The sequence below is a fragment of the Myotis brandtii genome, unplaced genomic scaffold (genome assembly GCF_000412655.1).
Source record: "Myotis brandtii unplaced genomic scaffold, ASM41265v1 scaffold125, whole genome shotgun sequence".
Taxonomy (NCBI): domain Eukaryota; kingdom Metazoa; phylum Chordata; class Mammalia; order Chiroptera; family Vespertilionidae; genus Myotis; species Myotis brandtii.
In genome coordinates, this window is record NW_005354385.1 from 12,582,500 (window position 1) to 12,600,934 (window position 18,435).

At 39.7% G+C, this 18,435-nt stretch overlaps 1 protein-coding gene across 2 annotated transcripts in view; it reads right to left on the reverse strand.

Moving 5' to 3' along the window:
- Window positions 1–18,435, reverse strand: part of ITGB6 (integrin, beta 6) — a 73,815-nt gene that overhangs the window by 17,162 nt on the left and 38,218 nt on the right. The window contains exons 10-13 of one of the 2 annotated variants that reach the window (XM_005859357.2): window positions 9,633–9,764; window positions 8,996–9,413; window positions 3,086–3,308; window positions 111–208 (exon numbers count right to left, since the gene is read on the reverse strand). In XM_005859357.2, coding sequence (XP_005859419.1) covers window positions 111–208; window positions 3,086–3,308; window positions 8,996–9,413; window positions 9,633–9,764 — 871 coding nt within the window. Of the gene's footprint in view, window positions 1–110; window positions 209–1,986; window positions 2,009–3,085; window positions 3,309–8,995; window positions 9,414–9,632; window positions 9,765–18,435 lie in introns of those variants that run through there. The other variant, XM_005859356.2, reaches the window with a different exon arrangement.

The window sequence follows — 18,435 nt, forward strand, 5'->3', positions numbered from 1 at the left end:
CAATGAATGCCCTGGTACAAATGAAGTCCAGCTATTGGAAAGCCCACCACAGATTTGTGCCTCTCAAGAACTATGCAAAGAAAAGGAAAGCAATTTAAGACAAGCAGAACCTTCTTCTTCATTGATGGTCACACCAGCTAGTTTGCATTTGTCAACACACTCTTCTCCGGCCTGGTCATCTGCCGACAGGTGGCATTCAATGCAGCTCCTGGGAACATTAGTCAACAGTTTATCAGTTCATGTTGGCAGCTGGGATAGTGCTCAATGCTGTTACTGTGGTACATGCTAAAGGCGTGTCTCAGAGAGGACGGTGCCTCTGGTTACTTTCAGAAGGTAGTTGGGTGATGTCCAAGAGGAAACTGCTTTATGCTGAATTCCACTCAGTAATCAATGTTCCCTGAGCCAGCCCTGATCATAGCTACTATCCCATTATCTTTAATGATTGTTTAAGTTAGAAAAATAAAGTCAACAACCCCCCCCCCGCAATTATTTTGGTATTTGATTTCGCTATGTTTTCATTTTATATTTTTCCTGGGAAGGGTTTAGGCTGCTAAAATATAAGTAAAGAGTAGACAAAGGCTGAATTTCTTAACCAAAATGGTCTATATCCTAACAAGAAGTCATCTATGTCATGAGTGACTATTTTAAAGATTCACTTTTCTGTAACTCTTTTGAATGCATCCAAGCCTCGATAGGGGTATTTTCAAAAGGTAAGGATTGTAGACTGGATGCGCATTAATGCAGGCGTTTGAATAAAAGATGGATACTTATAGAAAAGTGTATTTCCCAAAGCATAGCCCAGGAATTAAGCCATTGTAATGATGTCTATATAGCAAAGTAAAACGTTGACCCTGAATTTATCTTGTGCTGAAAATCACTACAAACAGATTGTGTTTGGAGTAACCCAAAACGGCAAATGTTGTCTTACGGTGGGATTAACATCATGGTGCCTCTCTCTTCCTCTGGCCATGGACATGTACACTCTTCTAAGTGCTGGAAACATTCCCCACCCCCACCCATGCCTTGTCACATCTCAGCTGAAACCTCCTTCCTCAGACAAGTCTTCCATGACCCTGCCCAGGTAGTTCCCTTGTAGTAGAAGCCTCCGAGTTCCTCTGAAGGAAGGGCTTAAGAAGTAATCTATGTGGGAGCGGGGATAGAAGTCTTGTCTGAGCGTTTCCTTGCATTGCATGCATATTGCATTTATCTATGTTATATAGTTATTTGCAGTGGCTTTGCAGGGGGCTGCTGGAGATTGTGGAAGCCCTTAGAACCTCTACCCCTTTGGGCATCTCACTGATGGCCGCCCAAGCTAGTCTGGGGGCCCCATCTCCTGTCATACGTACCGTTCCTGCCATATAGCACCCTTTATAGCTCCTTTTGTAACTGTCAGCCCAGATATCATCATAACTATTTTTGCTCTTTTTAAATTTTATTTTTCAATTGTAGTTTACCTACAATAATATTTTCTGTTAGTTTCAGATATACAGAATAGTGGTTAGACAATCATATACTTTTACAAAGTATTTCCCCTGATATCTGTAGTACACTCATTATCATTACTTTTAAAAATATCTGTCTTTCCCTCTAGATTCTCAGCACCTGTAATGGTAGAAACTATAACAGGTTCTGTCATCACTGCATGCCCATTTGAATACAACCCATTTGATTCTGGCATGATTTCTGGCATAGAGGAGGTACTTAATACCTACTTAATAAATAAATAAATGCATGAGTGAATAAATGGAAGAATGGACTTATCTTAAAACTAACACAAATACCACAAAGATCACTCTGATTCCTCAAATTTAATCTACTTCACTATTAATTTCTTATCTTATAAATCAGATTTAAGATTGAATCATGTTTACAGAGAAGACAAAATAGAAAAATAATAGAAGAAACATCTTAAAAGGACATTTTTACCTTAAATTCTATTCAAATAAGTCTATGTCCCCATCCTTCTCTTGGCATATGTCCAGGCACAGTAACAGAGAAGTTCTAACACCTGAATGGTGAATACCACTGAGTGAATGTTGATTTTTTTACTTCATTTACATTAGAAGTGCAAATGCCATCATTTGGGGTACCAAAGTTAATGAAAATATGAGTTGTTTAAGCATGTTTGCTGCAAAATACATCATGCACAGCAATGTCATAACACAGCCAATTTGGAGACTTGTTTCACTTAACCTACAAATGTCCCACTTCCACTAAGAAGTTAGCTGTCAGCTCTCAGTTGGTTGGGCATGGTCTCGTGTACTGAAAGGTTGCCAGTTCAATTCCCAGTCAGGGCACATGCACAGGTTTCAGCTTGATCCCTGGTAATGGGTGTGCAGGAGGCAGCCATCAATGTTTCACTCTTACATCTATGTTTATCTCTCGCTCCCTCTCTCCCTAAAAAACAAAACAAAACAAAACAAAAAACCTAGCTGTCAACCAAAGAAAGTTTCTTTACTGGAAAATAAGAAAATGTGTTTTGGTTTTTTGTTGTTGTTGTTCATATGGTATAAAAGATAACACAATACCCAATAGTCATGCAGAATGATAACCAAAGGAAGGAGCCAAAGAGCATGAGTGGTAAAGAAGGAAGAAAATTGAAAGCCAAGATTGTGTTTCTGCCTCTTTGCTTTCATGGGTCTATAGATAGGAATGAATCAGTAAGGTCAGGCTCTGAACTTCTAGATAAGAAAGAAGTTTATCTGTTTCCCCTGAAAAAATACTGAATGTGGGTGTCGTCAGTCTACCCCCAGGGCATTTCTTATGTGTGGCTGGCTTTGTAACTGAGAGGTGATCTGATATTATCAGTGTGGGACATCAGCTCAGCTTCCCCTGCTGCTTTCTAGCAGAAATGTGACCTTGTGGTCCTGGGTAATCAGGACCTAGAAAGAGGCCAGCGAAGGACTGGCGTTCCAGGCTGAGGATCACAGGGGCCTGGCAGGCTTGTGTGATACTTGCGGGTGCATACTTGATGGAGACCAAATCCAACAAAACAATCTGAGGTCTGAGTTTATAAAATGTCACTATGACTTTGATCATCAGGAAATATACGGACAAAGGGGACTGAAGAAGGTAGAGACATTACCGTTTAGAGTTGCAGGGATCGCCACAGGTAGGACAGCGTTCACAGGCCGGTCCTGAGGCTCCGGGGTGCGTGCAAACACACTTGCCACAGACGCAGTCGCCTCGCCCGCTGCAGGGCACCCCGTCTTCAGAGATGCATGAGTCTGTACTGGTCGTGCAGTTACAGTATTCGCCGGTCCAGCCACTCCTGCACACGCACTCGCCACAGTCACAGTCGCCGTTATCTGTAAAGCAAAACGCTGTTTTTTAGGGTCAAAACCACTTTCTGATTTGGGGCACCATCTTTTCTGTTTACCTTTAAACACCGTCAAAATGATGAGGGGGGAAAATGAGAAAAAAGTGAGTGTGTCAAGGGGGAGGGAAGAGAGTGAGTATAAATATATTTTATGAAATATATTTTGCTAACTGTATTTATTTATTGATCTGGTCTCTCAACTGAAGACCAGCTTGCTTACCTGATGTTATGCCAAAGAGAGTTCATAGCCAGGTGAAAGGAGATAATTGCTTTTACAATATCTTCCTTTAAATTTGGGTGCCATAAGATAAAGATACAAGACAGACCTGGATAATACCCCATCTTTACAACCCTCAATCTCGATGATCATGAAAACCTCATCTGTAAAATAGAAAGAATAAGATCTACTTCTAATGGTTGTGCTCTGTGAGACAATGTGTCAATCTCCTGGCTCTGCATTCACTCATTGGATGTCCTACGGACATATAGTGAGTGCTCAACAAATTCATTTATTTAACAAACTTTAATTGAGCATATATCATGTGCCCAATATTGTATAAGGAACGAAGATACAAAATTATATAAGACAAGGCCACTGAACTTATAGTCTCAGTGGTCGGCAAACTCATTAGTCAACAGAGCCAAATATCAACAGTACAATGATTGAAATTTCTTTTGAGAGCCAAATTTTTTAAACTTAAACTATATAGGTAGGTACATTGTTATTAACTTAATTAGGGTACTCCTAAGCTGGCCTTTGCTAAAAACGTCCTCAATCTGATTGAGATACGTTCGCTGAGGTCGACCCCTTCCAACTCTCCCATCCACACTCGTCTTGTATACTTGTTTCGTCTATCTCCTTTTGTTCATCCTCTCTATATGTCCAAACCATCTCAACATACCTTTCTCAATCCTCGACACTACATCTTCTTTCACTCCACAACATTCCCTAAAATTAACTTAATAAACTTTAAAGTTTTAAGTCAACTTTGCACTGTACGTGCGTGCCTGCACGTGGTATTTTGTGGAAGAGCCACACTCAAGGGGCCAAAGAGCTGCACGTGGCTCGCGAGCCGTGGTTTGCCGACCACGGGTCTAGTGTTAGGAGACAGGTAAATAAATATGACTACTAATAAATACAATACAATATGATCATTGTTATACTCATGGGGAAGAGTTTCCAAATTAGACTAGAGATCTGGGAAGTTTTTAGAGGAAGTGATGTTTGAGCTGACTTTGAAAGATAAAGGTAGAAGGAAGATAGAAGACAATGACACATATTTTAAGCAGAGAAAACAGGTTAACACCAGAAGTGTGTAATCCTGTGACCTGCTTAATACCTAAGGTAGTTTCATATAGATAGAGCCCAAGGTGTGGCAGGAGGGGAGGGGGGAAAGGTCTGCAAAAAGTCAGAAATCACATCATGGAAAGCTTTATGGACTAAAGTAAGAACTTTTGTCCCAAAAGTTATGGAATTTTAAGTAGGGGAGAGACCTGAACAGATAGATATGTGTCTAGAAATGTCCTGGCATCAGTAGAGAGAGTCAAACTAGAGAGGGGAAAACCAGTTGGGAAGATATGAGACCCTGCATCTTTGGGAATGGAGAGGAAAGGGGGGCAACCAGGGAATTGTTTAGGGTGTGGGTGCGATCAGTGCTGGGTGGAAGAGGAGGGGAAGAGAGAGGGATAGAATCCTCCCCAGGTGACCAGACAGGGCAGCTAGCTGGATGGTGGGGCTTTTCACTGACCTGGAATGGAAACTAGCTCATGCTCTGTCTTATCCCTAATGCCTGGCATAGAGTAATGCTTCATTATTGAATGAACAGTTTGCTTGGAAGCTGGGGAGGAGAAGTTTTGAGTGGGGTCAAAATGAGTTCATTTTTCATTCTGTTGAGTATGAGCAACCTGTGTGACATCCTAGTAGGCAGCTGAATACAGTTGACCCTTGAACAAAATGGGGGTTAGGGGTAGTGCTGACCCCCACCACATACACACAGTCAAAATCTGCTTATAACTTTTGACCCCCCCCAAAAAACTTAACAACTAATAGCCTACTGTTGACTAGACAGAAACCTTACTGATAGCATAAGCTGTCAATCAACAATTGCTGTGTATGTTATATGTATGATATAGTGTATTCATACATAAAGAGAAAATAAAATGTTATTAAGAAAATCATAAAGAAGAGAAATTACATTTACAGTATTTATGGACCTATGCGTGTTGTTTAAGAGTCAACTGTATGTATGTATGTATATGGACTTAAAGTGTGCGATTTGGGATCCATTAAAGCTAGATGGCAGTTAAAGTTGTTGTGAATCAGGGAGAGGGGATGCAGATGGAGTGAGACAATCCCTGGAGAGCATCAGAATTTAAAATGCAATCAGAGAAAAGGATGCTTTCAGAGGTAAGAGGGGAATGAGAGGATGTTGCAGAAGCGCAGGACAGAGACAGATTGAAGAATGAGGCTGGAGACTTGCTACAGGCAAGCAGCTCATCCAGTCCTGAAAAGCTCCTTTTGGATCTGGCCACATAATACCATATGAAATACTATGAAGTGACAAATAAAGTATTTATTATAATGGGCTTGTGTGTTTTTTGGTGCCTTCCATGCTGACCTGGCGTTAAGTGTAAGAGATATGAAGTAGGAAATCATAGAACAAAGGAGACAGCCACAAAAATTTGGAAGTTGGATTCTGATATATGCATAAACATATATACACACAAAAAAGACATATATGTCTCCAATGAAAGATAAGAGTTGAAATATATATAATATATTAGCATATTTATAGATCTATATACACACTAAAATACGTATCTTTCTCTAGTGAAAGATTAAGAGATGAAATTTAGCTGGATCCATGACATTAAGACATACTCCAACTGCATTTCATAACCTATTTAATTCATAATTGAACTAATTAATTCAAAGCTAAGAATAGTTAGGTGATTTAGGCCAAACCATTAGTTTAACTTTTATATGTAAGTTATCCTCTAAACTGCAATTGCTTTTTGTATCTTCCTCAGCAAAAGAAGAAATTTACTTTCATGATAGGGAAAGATTTCTATAGTGAAGTTTATCCTGAAAAATTAATATGATTTATAAATGCTGTCAAGTGAAATGTGCATCTCCAAAGGCTTTGGAATGCCCAAGTGTATCATCACATGTAAGAATCGGCTGGCAGAGATTTAGAAAGCCTTTCAAGAGCTCTGTTCAGAGTTAAGAAACCCTCCTTTCTGGGGGCCTTCCAGAACCATTCCCTACTCACAAAAGTTGCTAATTGATATTCACTACAACTAATTATCTTAAATACCTGTTCATACCATGACCACAACAAAAACTTTATAATGGCTTCATGTAGAAGAAAGATGATAACCAAAAATCAAGAAAAATTTATCAGGCTCTTTTTGGAGGAATGGATCTTTCTGGAATGCTGTTGGCTGATACCTATAAGTGCATAATGGCAGGAAGTTGTTGTTTTTTGTTTTTTTTTACTATAATATCATTAGAGTTTCCAATCTCCTAGAATCAAAATACAAGACTAGTGGAATTTGGGCAAGAAAAAAAAATCAGTGGCGTTCTGTATCTGTGAGTGCTTACAGATGGATGAGAAAAGGGGCTTGAAAAAGAACATTGTGACAGTAGCCTTCAGAGAAGCAGCCCATTGCAGAGTATAGCAGCTGTAAAATAAGGGAGGTCTACACAAGTGAAGCTATAGCATATTCAGGGCTCTGTTACAAACAACAGAGCATCCATTCACAAGGCCAGGCACTTAGTAGGTACTCCATAATTATTTGTTGAATTTGAATAATTGTACTTAATATTAGTATCCTTTTTTATAAAGGAAATTACTAATAATAGAGCAATAAACATCCTTTATGATGTGACTAAAAAACAAAATAGTTTTTGAGAAACAGTAATGGTTGAGAATCGTAAAGTACCCCAAAGTATGAAGGCAATTGGCATTGGTGAAGTTCTGTGAGTCCAACTGAAGAAATAATTGTATTTTCTAAATAGAATTTCTTTAGCAATCACTGTATCTGATACAGAGGGAGGTACTGTTGTCAGACCTTGTGAACTATAATGCATAGATCAAGTCAAATTTTTTTAGTTTTTTTTGTTTGCATGCATGATACAAAACAAAATGAAAACCCATCAAGACACTGGAAGAAATGTGTTGCTGAACACAGAACAGCAATTATTACTGTCCTAGATCTCTTCGATCTAAGATTTAAGGTGAAATATAGGTGGGGTTAGCATTGCTATTACATTGTATTAGCTTACACTTAATGATTTTTGAAAGGTAATTTCAAATGTTTTGAGCACATATTTTATCAAAAGATGTCTAGTAGGAATGCAATCTGGGGTTCTGCTGAAAATACTTCTTCCAAGACGTGGTGATGGTCTTTGGCTTTAGACTGTGTCCTGTATGCATCTTGTGAAAAGAAACCAACTGTTGTGGGTTTGGAACCACATCCATTAAGTAAGGAAATACACCTTTCAATGAAAAGAAAGAGAAATGTGTCCCAATCTAGACAGACCCTACATTTTTCACTCTCTAAGGGGAAGAAAGAAGGCAGCCGCAGAGGCATCTATTGCTAGTAACAGCAGCAGCAAAGAAAGGAAACATAGGTACACTTCTAAGGGTATCACATGGTTTTCAAAGAACTTAGGCTTCTTTGAGGCTTCTTTTCTTAGGGCTTTTCCCCTGAAAATCAGTCTCTTTTATATGTTCCTGACCCTGTGGTTTTGAAAACATAACTTGCTTAGTTTTCTCTGAAGATAATGGCTTTCTGTTTTGAAAAGCTGCTTGCTCAGACAATGTGAAAAAGGAAGCCATGAGAGCTTCAATTCAGCAGTTACTATTTCAACTGTAACACAAATTTATATAATTTTAAAGTATATAAACACATTTGTCATTCTTGTCTTAATAGATTATACTTAAATATATGTATATACATCAGGATGATTATGTAGTAGTCATGTTATATATGGTATAATATATTCTTAAAGTGATTTTGCATCTACAAAGGATATGAAACAAGTATTTCTGCTATTTTAAAATTTTCTCAATTTCAAAAAATTCTGTAATTTTCATTTTTACCCTATCATAACCTTATTGTACTTATTCATTTTTATTATACCCCATTCCTAATTTTGTATCTACCACATAATAGATGTTCAATAAATATTTGTGAAAGTGAATGAAGGCCCTGAAAGTCCATTTAGTTTTTGTGTGTCCTTTGTCCTTGGCATTTTCTCCTTAAGCAGCCTTGCTTTTAATTTTTCCAAAGTAATATTTAAGAGTTGGGTCAGATACCCAGCAGTCTGATCCAGAAAAGTCTGGATGATAATGGAGTTCAAATCACATGTAGTTTTGTGGAATCTGTGTAATAACCAAAGAGAAGGCATTTCCATCTTTTACCTACTTACTCTTAGGGAAATAATAATAGACATGCAAATTGAGTTGGCAGAGATCTCACTCCAAATGAATGTAAGAGCCAGAAAAAAAAATCATTACCTTGCGTCTAAAGATGAACCCATTCAGTTGATTAGCAAATATCTATTGAGCACCTACTATGCCCAGGCAACTGTGGAAGGTTCAAAGGAGGAAGAGCCCCTCCTTAATACTTGCTCAGCCGCAGAGTAAGGTGGATTTAGACATGGCCTACCTCCACACAGCAGCCCTTTGTGTCTCACGCAGGAGAAATTGTCACACTGGCAGTAAGGCCCATAAATGTTTCCATAGGGAGACAAGTGGCAGATGCACTGCCCACAGTAGCAATCGCCTCTTCCACTGCACGAGGGGTGATCCGGGGCCTCCTTGCAGGAATCTGTGCTCATCTCGTCCTCCCCGCACTCGCAGTGAGGACCCACGTGGCCAGGGTTGCAGGCACACACCCCACACTGGAAGGAGCCGTTCCCGTGGTGGCATTTGGAGCTGTTCACTTCCACTGCTTTCTGGCAGTCACAGTTGCATTCTGGAGTGACAAGTATTTCTAGGGTGTCCCCCAGCCCCACAGGCTTTATGATAATGTGCCTGCTTTTTCTGTCGCAGTTTGGTATACTCACAGACACGTTGAATGAAGCCTGGAAAAGAAAATACTAATTATCTCCTTCTATCCACCAAAATGTATGGGGGGAAACAAAGCCACATGGGGATCATCTTTGCCAAAAAGAATTTATTAGGAAATCTTTGACAATTGCTTTGAAAATTCTTGAAAGGGGAAGTGCAGCTTCAGTGCATGAAGGTTAACTTCTGACTTGCCTGAATATTTTTTTCAGACCATCTATTGGTCATGTACCTACCGTGTCTCCCACCTTCATGTGGGAGCATTTCTTCTGCTGTGGGAAGAAGGACTTGTTACAGATAGCCGTGAATGACAGGTTGAGTCCTTCTGTGTCTCCTAATACTTCCAGTTCCACCTCAGACCGGAGTTCCTTTCATTAAGACATAAAGAGTTAGATGAAGTCACAACCAGAAAACAGAGCCAAAAAGAGAATCTGAGAATTGTATTTACTAAACTACAAATGAATAAAATTAAACTGTGTATAAAAGAAATTCACAGTATCATTAATCAAATGAGCAAGATACACACACAATCGTATTTTATCAAATCTAAGATGCTATTAATTATGAAACACATTATTTTATAACAAACTATGATAAAATACCTCAGAATCATTCTGCACAATATATGAATCAATGCCATCAGTCTATCATTGCTTTGAAAATTATTTTATACATTCTGAGGGATCTGGCAAATTCTCCAGCCCTGAGTTGCATTGTTTGACATATAAGAGGCAATTCTTTCACTTGTACTCAGCAACAAAATGTAACAACAGCTTCCTTTTCTTGTATCATCATTTTTCAGGTCCCATAAAGAAGTGGGTTGTTGCTTTGCAAAGAATACAGAATTGCAATCATTCCTCCAACAATGAATATTTGCTTCCTTAATATCAATTTTATACCCTGAAGCTCTGTTTTGGTACATTTCTGCATATATAATAACTTTTCATTTTAATATCAAACCATAGTGTATAATTTTAAAGATGTTTTTAAATGGCAATTTTTCTCAACATTTATAGTGCAAAGAGTGCACTTCACAAATTGAATAACAATATATACAGTTATGGCCAAGTGCACACATGTGCAGGAAATGAAAACAAAGGTGTGACTTCTGCCCAGCTGACAGCATTTGTAAGACACAATCCTATATAATAGAAGGGTAATACACAAATAGACTGAACGGAAGAACAACCGAACAACCAATCAAAGCGTAATATTCCTATATAATAAAGGGTAATATGCAAATAGACTGAACAGCAGAACAACCAAACAACCAATCAAAGCGTACTATGCTAATGATATGCTAAGGCTGCTCAACCACTCAGGGGACAGACAGTCAACTGCTCAACCAGTTGCTATGATGTGCACTGACCACCAGGGAGCAGATGCTTTGACCGGTAGGTTAGCTTGCTGCTGGGGTCCAGCTGACAGGGGCTGAGCAAGATGGGCTGGATACACCCTGGAGCCCTCCCATGGCCCCTCCCCGGCCTGATCGTGCACAGGTTGGGTCCCTCAGCCTGACCTGCACCCTCTCGCAATCTGGGACCCCTCGGGGGATGTCGGAGAGCTGGTTTCAGCCCGATTGTGCAGGCCACTCCCCTTGGGAGGGTGCCAGATGCAGGGCTCATGGCTGGTGAGCACTGCTGCGGCAGCGTGAGCCTCTCCTGGGACTGATTGGGCGCAAGCCCGCAGCAGACACAGTGGGGCCGGGATGAGTGGGAGTGGCAGGTAGGAGCTGCAGGCAGCATCGGACTGTAGATTTCTGCCCGATCCCTGCAGGCCACCCAGAGGGACCCCACCTGTACATGAATTCGTGCACCAGGCCTCTAGTTAATTATAAAATGCATCCCAATTTTAGAGATATTAAAATGTGGGAGAAACTGTCTTGAAAGCAATATTGGAATTTATCGAGTCCTATTTTACATTTAGTGTAGAGTCGGGGTGGGGGAATGAGTATAAGTACAGATTTCTGCCCTCAAGATGATTATCATCTTACTGAAAACAACAAGATGAAACCAAGTGAAGCAGGTAACATACAATGTCAGTCATTGTGCATTAACTTAAAAAAATAGTATAATACAAATGAGAGTTTGGGACAGTTCAGAAAAGAGGGTGATCAGTGAAGGCTGACGTATTAGAAGACTGATCTTTGACAATGGTATCTCAGGACAGGGGACAGAAAAGAGAAAGCTCAGTCCTGGCTGACTGGCTCAGTTGGTTGGAGCCTTGTCCCATACACCAAGAGATTGCAGGTTCGGGGTGAGGATGGGAGGCAACAGATTAGTGTTTCTCTCTCACATCAATGCTTCTCTCTCTGCCTCTCTCTCTCTCTCTCTCCTTTTTTAAAAAATTTCTTTATTGATTTCAGAGAGGAAGGAAGAGGGAGAGAGAGATAGAAACATCAATGATGAGAGAGAATCATTGATCAGCTGCCTCCTGCATGTCCCTTACTGGGAATCGAGCCTGCAACCAGGGGATGTGCCCTTGGCCAGAATTGAACCTGGGACCCTTCAGTCCACAGGCTGACGCTCTATCCACTGAGCCAAACTGGCCAGGGCATCTCTCTCCTTCTTAAAAAAAATCAATTAAAAATATATCCTCAGGTAAGAATTAAAAAATAAGGACAGCAAAGAAAAGAGAAAGCTCAAAGCCAGGAATGAGACACAATGAAGACAAAAGGGCTCAGGCCAAGTCAACACTCCAACTGTTCTGAGAGACACCAGACAACAAAGAGCCTTGCAGTTTGGAGAGAGGAGTTTAGACCCTTGGGAAGCATTTCTGGCAGCTGTTAAGCAAGGGCTCAATCTACAGAAAAGATAGCTGCAAGGGAATTGCCTGGAAGGCTTGTGCAGACCAGACCAGTGGAGGGGATTGGAACCCTTGAGTTTAGAAAGCTGGAATGTTGATGCCTTCATCCTGGCCTGAGGCACGAGGGTTAGGAACTGGGCTGGTTGGTATTGTGATGACATAGATTTAAGAGAGAAAGATTAGATATGAAGCATATAGGTTATACCAGAGGGGGAGATAAAGGCAAGGTTCTTCAGGAGGAAAAATGTCAAAAAAGGCAGAGGGAGACCTGTTGGTTTGGGGAAAGTTGGTGTTACTATTCAGACTTTATCTGTTCCTCTTTCTCTTACAAAATAAAAGTTTGTTGACATTGCTCTTAGTAATATTTTTTGGATATATCTCCTTGGGCAAGGGAAACAAAAGAAAAAATGAGCTAAATGCATCAAACTAAAAAGTGTTTGCACGGCAAAAGTAACCATCAACAAAACAAAAGACAGCCTTCCAAATGAAAGAAGAAATTTGCCAATGATACAACTGATAAAAGGTTAATATCCAAAGTATATAAAGAACTTATACAATTTAATACCACCCCCCCCCCAAAAAAATACCTCCAAACAATTCCATTAAAAAATGGGCAGAGGACCTGAATAGATACTTCTCTAAAGAGGACACACAGAGGGCCAATAGACATATAAAAAGATCCTCAACATCACTAATATTTATAGAAATGCAAATTAAAACACCTATGTGATATCCCCTCACACCTGTCAGAATGGTTATCACCAATAAGTCAACAAACAAGTGTTGTGGAAAAGGATGTGAAAAAAAGGGAACCCTTGTGCATTGTTGATAGGATTGCAAATTGGTACAGCCACTATGGAAATCAGTATAGAGGTTCCTCAAATAATTAAAAATAGAACTACCTATAACCCAGAAAGTCCACTTCTGAGTATTTATCTGAAGAAATTCAAAACACTAATTCATTGCAGCATTATTTACAATAGCCAAGATATGGAAGCACTAAGCGTCTGTCAATACATGAATGGATAAAGAAGTGGTGCATATATACAATGAACTATTACTTGAAAGAATGAAATCTTACCATTTGCAACTACATGGATGGACCTAGAGAGTATTATGCTCTCTGAAATAAGTCAGACAGAGAAAGACAAATACCATATGATTTCACTTACATGTGGAATCTAAAAGGACAAAATAAATGAACAAACAAAACAGAAGGAGACTCATAAATACAGAGAACTCACTGATGGTCCCAGATGGAAGGAGGGTGTGGGGTTTATGAAAAAGGTGAAGGGATCAAGAAGTACAAATTGGCAGTTACAAAATAATCATGGTAATGTAAAGTGCACCATTGGGAATATAATCAATAATATTGCAATAAGTATGGTGTCAGGTGGGTAGTAGACTTATCGGGGGAATCACTCATCTATATATATAAAAGCCCAGCGACTGGAACAGTGGAATGACCAGAACAACCGGAACAAACAGTGGTTATGACACACACTGCAGCAGCCAACCAGCCAGATCTGGGCCCCAATCGGGCCCCCCTCCCCCAGCTGGCCCAGCCCGCAATCGGCCCCCAACACCCTGATCAGGGGCGGGGGCAGCCAGCCAACTGCCCGTGGCCCCTCCCCATGGGGGCGGGCTGGCCAGACCCCACCCGTGCACGAATTCATGCACCGGGCCTCTAGTAAGTTATATAAATGTCTAACCACTATGCTGCACACCTGTAATTAATATAATATTGAATGTCAAATGTAGTTGAAAAAACACTTTTAATTTTAAAAAGTCTGCATTTGGGAGACAAATCCCAATTATTAAAAATAAAACAAATTATAAAATATTATGAATTAAGTTATACTTGTGTTCATCTAAAAAGATTTGAATTCTTATACCCACTTCATTGCTCAGATTTCAAAAGCATATTCAGCTTCAAATTTTCCTCAATTACATTTTTGCCACCTGCATAGTAATATTACCTTGTCTTTCTCCAAATTCTAAGTTGCTGACTATAAATAAATTCTAAGTCATTCCTCTTCCCTGCCCCATTATTTTCCTCATATTATCAGTGGACATAGGCTAACTTTTCAAAATATGCACAGATATTAAAGTGTCATTTCTCAGTCCTAGAGATTATTTCCATCATGTCTTAAGATTTTAAATTCTATCAAATTAGCATTTAAATATATTCTTTAAATCTGTTTCATTTCAACTAGTTATAGTTTATGTTTATTCATTCAGAAAATAGTTATGGAGTGTCCACTATGTACCAAACACTGATTTAGGTGCTTGGAAAACAAAACCCACTGAAATAGTTTTTATCCCAGTATGGGAAAACAGAAAAACACACACACACACCCACACAACATTGTAAATAAGAAAATTATATAGCATTCTAGAAGGTGATAGATGCTATGCAAAAAAGTTAGAATGGGATAATGAAGATTAAGAGAGTGTGTGTAGGGTTGTAGGCTGCAATGTTTAAAAAGTGGTCAGGATTTGCTAAGAATTTCAAGGAAGTGAGGAGAAATTAGCCACTCAGATACTGTAAAAAGAGTATTCCAGGAAGAGGGTACAGTCCATGCAAAGACCCTAAGACATGAGTATGTCTGATTTGCTCTGGGAACAGAACAGCAAGGAGAATTGGGTTTGGAGAGGGTTGGAGGGCAGTAACAGGAGGTGAAGTCAGAGAGGTAATGGGGTGGAGAGGAACAGATCTGATAGAGTCCTGGAAGGCTGTTAGAAAGAATTTAGTTTTTCTTTCTACGTAAAATGAGAAAACAGGGCTATGTACAGAAGAGTGATATGATCTGACTTTATAATTTGAAAAGAATATTCTAGCTGTTTTGTTGAAAACAGAATGTAGGTGACAAAAGGGAGAAAATGGGAGGTAGCAATTAGGAGGTTTTGCAATAATTCAGGTGAAAGAAGAAGATGGTGGCTCTGACCAGGATAAGGGTAGAGGAGGCAGTGACTGAATCAAGTTCTAAATCATTTTGAGGATAGAGCCAACAAGATTTCCTGATGGATGAAATTGGCGTGTCAGAGAAAGAGGGGGTCAAGGATCATTTCAAACTTTTTGGCTCTAGCAAGTGGAAGGGTGGAATTACCATCAGTTTAGAAGGAGAAAACTATCAGTGAAGTATGTTTGGGAGAGTTTAGTCTCCTGAATTGTCAACTAACATATCAACTTGACTTCTTAGACATCTCTACTTGCATGTATACTACAGAAATACAGCCTGGTTGCTGGGACCTGCTTGAGGTCCACCCATAAACCTGAGTTTAAAGTGAGACTGGTTAGGATGGTATGTTTTTTTGCATTCCCATTCAGCCGTGAGTGACAGCTGAGAGTCGTGAGTTGTATTTAATCAGGACCATGTTTGGCCAAGCAACCTCCAAGAAGCAATAATGAGCACAGGGGTTGAAGGTGTGTCTAAAGAGTGAACATAATGATTGAATTTAAGCTGGGGTTCCTGGCAAGAGAGAACATCAAGGGGATGAGGAACTGTAAAGAGAGGGTAGGGGTCAATTAATTAAAGATTCTGATGGGTTGAAAGACATATTAAGGGAACTAGCAGGTGTGAGTTGAAAAAATAAGAAGTGGTAATCAGGGATGGGTTGCATGCAGTTGAGATTTAATTGGCAATGACAAGGTTTAAGGTAGGATAAAAAGTAAAGGCATGAGAAAGTAATTAAGTGGCAAGGGGACAAGGTAATTGTTGGAACAGAGTTTAAGAAACTGAGAGGCCAGATATGGGAAAGATTTCACACACACACACACACACACACACACAGAAATCATCAAGAATTAAGACAGGGGTGCCCTGGCTGGGTAGCTCAGGTGGTTGGAGCATTGTCCCAATGCACCAGGGTTGTGGGTTCGATCCCCAGTTGGAACACATACAGAGGTCAGCCAATGACTACATAAATGGGTGGAACAACATGTTGATGTTTCTCTCTTCCTTTCCCTCTCTCTCTAAAATCAATAAATAAAATTTAAAAAATAGACAGGAGTAGTGCTAAAGAGAGTGAGTGGCCCAGTGAGTCAAGCACTAAAAGAAATGAGGGATGCGACCTAAAAGTCTGTAGATGACAGCAATTAGGAGTAGTGGGTGACATAATCTGCCCCAAATGAAGGAATTCTCAGCGTTATATAATTGAAATATCACGTCACAAATTTCACCAGGAATATTTTAATGTGAATTTCCCAAAGAAAGGACATCCATGTTTATTTATATATTTTATCATATTCTCCATTCAATTGTTGAGTGTCTACTATGAACCAGGAGAAAGAAAACAAACCAAGTCACTTCCCTGCTGGAGTTTAAATGCCAGGAGAGGAACTTGCCTTGGGAGCATTAGTATTTCAGAAGCTTTTACTATGTCAACGGTTCTCAACCTGTGGATCGCGACCCCTTTGGCGGTCGAACGACCCTTTCACAGGGGTCGCCTAAGACCATCCTGCATATCAGATATTTACATTACGATTCATAACAGTAGCAACATTACAGTTATGAAGTAGCAACGAAAATAATTTTATGGTTGGGTCACAACATGAGGAACTGTATTTAAAGGGCCAGAAGGTTGAGAACCACTGTACTATGTGGTTAGGGAAGGAAAGAAATTAGCAGATGATAGTCAAATTAACACACATCTGGTATTTAAGGTTTTTTTTTATGTCAACATGGCACCGTAAAATATCGAGCTGAAGTTTGTAATCACTAGTTATACACACAATCTGTCTGCCGCTGCCCCACTAGAAGTGAGGCAGAAGCGTTTCCTGTTTTCTCTCAACATATTCTCATTCCTGCTCTTTTCCTTAGAGACTGGAAAGAAATCCAGTCTAAGGATCCCCACATTTTAAAGTCCTTTTAGAATACATTAAAAAAAATACCGGAACAGAAAAATAATTTAAACTAGTGCTAAGGTCTGCTGCATACTTCATCCAGGGAATCACGAAGTTTCAATTGTAACTCCAGAGCAAGATTGTTTGGGTAAGAAGAATAGACACTTCTTTGTAGTTTTGAGACAGTAAAATAAAGACAGGAGATTCACTTCAAATGTGTGATGCCTTGATTTCAACGCCGCTGTAAGTTATGTGAGTGATTTGGGACCATAGTGAGGCATAACCTCTGACAGAGTGAGCAGGCACATGGACCAGGCTGGTCAGGCAGGAGGGGGATATATTTTGGACACTGTTTTTGCTTAGTTCCTTTGAAGATGCTAGTAGACAGCACTTTTGAGAATGCCAGATTAAAGAGGAATGTGTGTTCTAATTCGGTGAAGGATTGTTATGTGATTTTTATTGGATTGGACACATTAAAACTCTTATTACTGCATAAAGGCAAGGCAGGTTTTTTAGTATTTTGTTGACAAGCTTTCCTGTTTGGAAGAATTTCAAGCATGAGCTAATGTGGTGATAAATTTTTGATGGGAGCTAAGAAAACTGATGTTTCTGAGAATATAAGTGCGGGGAAAAAACCCATCCTATAATTTTAATGGACATATCTGTATTTAATTCTCTGAGGAAATGTATTTGAGAAGGAATATTTTGCTTTTCCCATTCAAGGTGAGTTTCAAAATTGATGGGGCAATCTCAAAATAATTGGGGAGTTTTTTTCAAAATATAAAGTTCTTCTTCCCTTAAAATTCTTCTAAGATGTCTGTGAGAGACATCTGGACACACCTGTTTCTTAAAAGGTTTCCCAGATGATTCCAAAATGGCACTTAGTTGGGGAACACGGGTTCAGTATTTGCTAAGTATTGGCACAGAGTGCATATGGAATTTAGATGTAATATTAAAACACTGAAAATTAGAATTTTATTCATTAGGTATCTACACTAATAAAAGAGAAACATGGTAATTAGCGTACGACTGCTACCCTTCCCATTGGCTAACAGCATGTCCTTATGCAAATTAACTGTCAGCCAAGATGGAGGCCAGCAGCCATGCACTGAAGCGAACAGGGAGGCTTGCTTGCTCCAGTGACTGCGGACTCCAACGTTCCCCGCTGGCCTCTCAGCTGCAACTCTAAGCAACTATGTTGCAAATATAGAAGCTAAACAAAACCTCAGAAACCGGCTTTCAGTCAGCCGGGCTTCAGCCAGACTGACCGCAACATTGTATCAAATACAGAAGGTAAAGGCCAGAAACCTGCTTTCAGCAGGAGGCCTCAGAGCTAAAGCTGGCCCAGAATAGAAAAAAAGAAAAAAAGGAGCAGTTGGGAGCTTCAG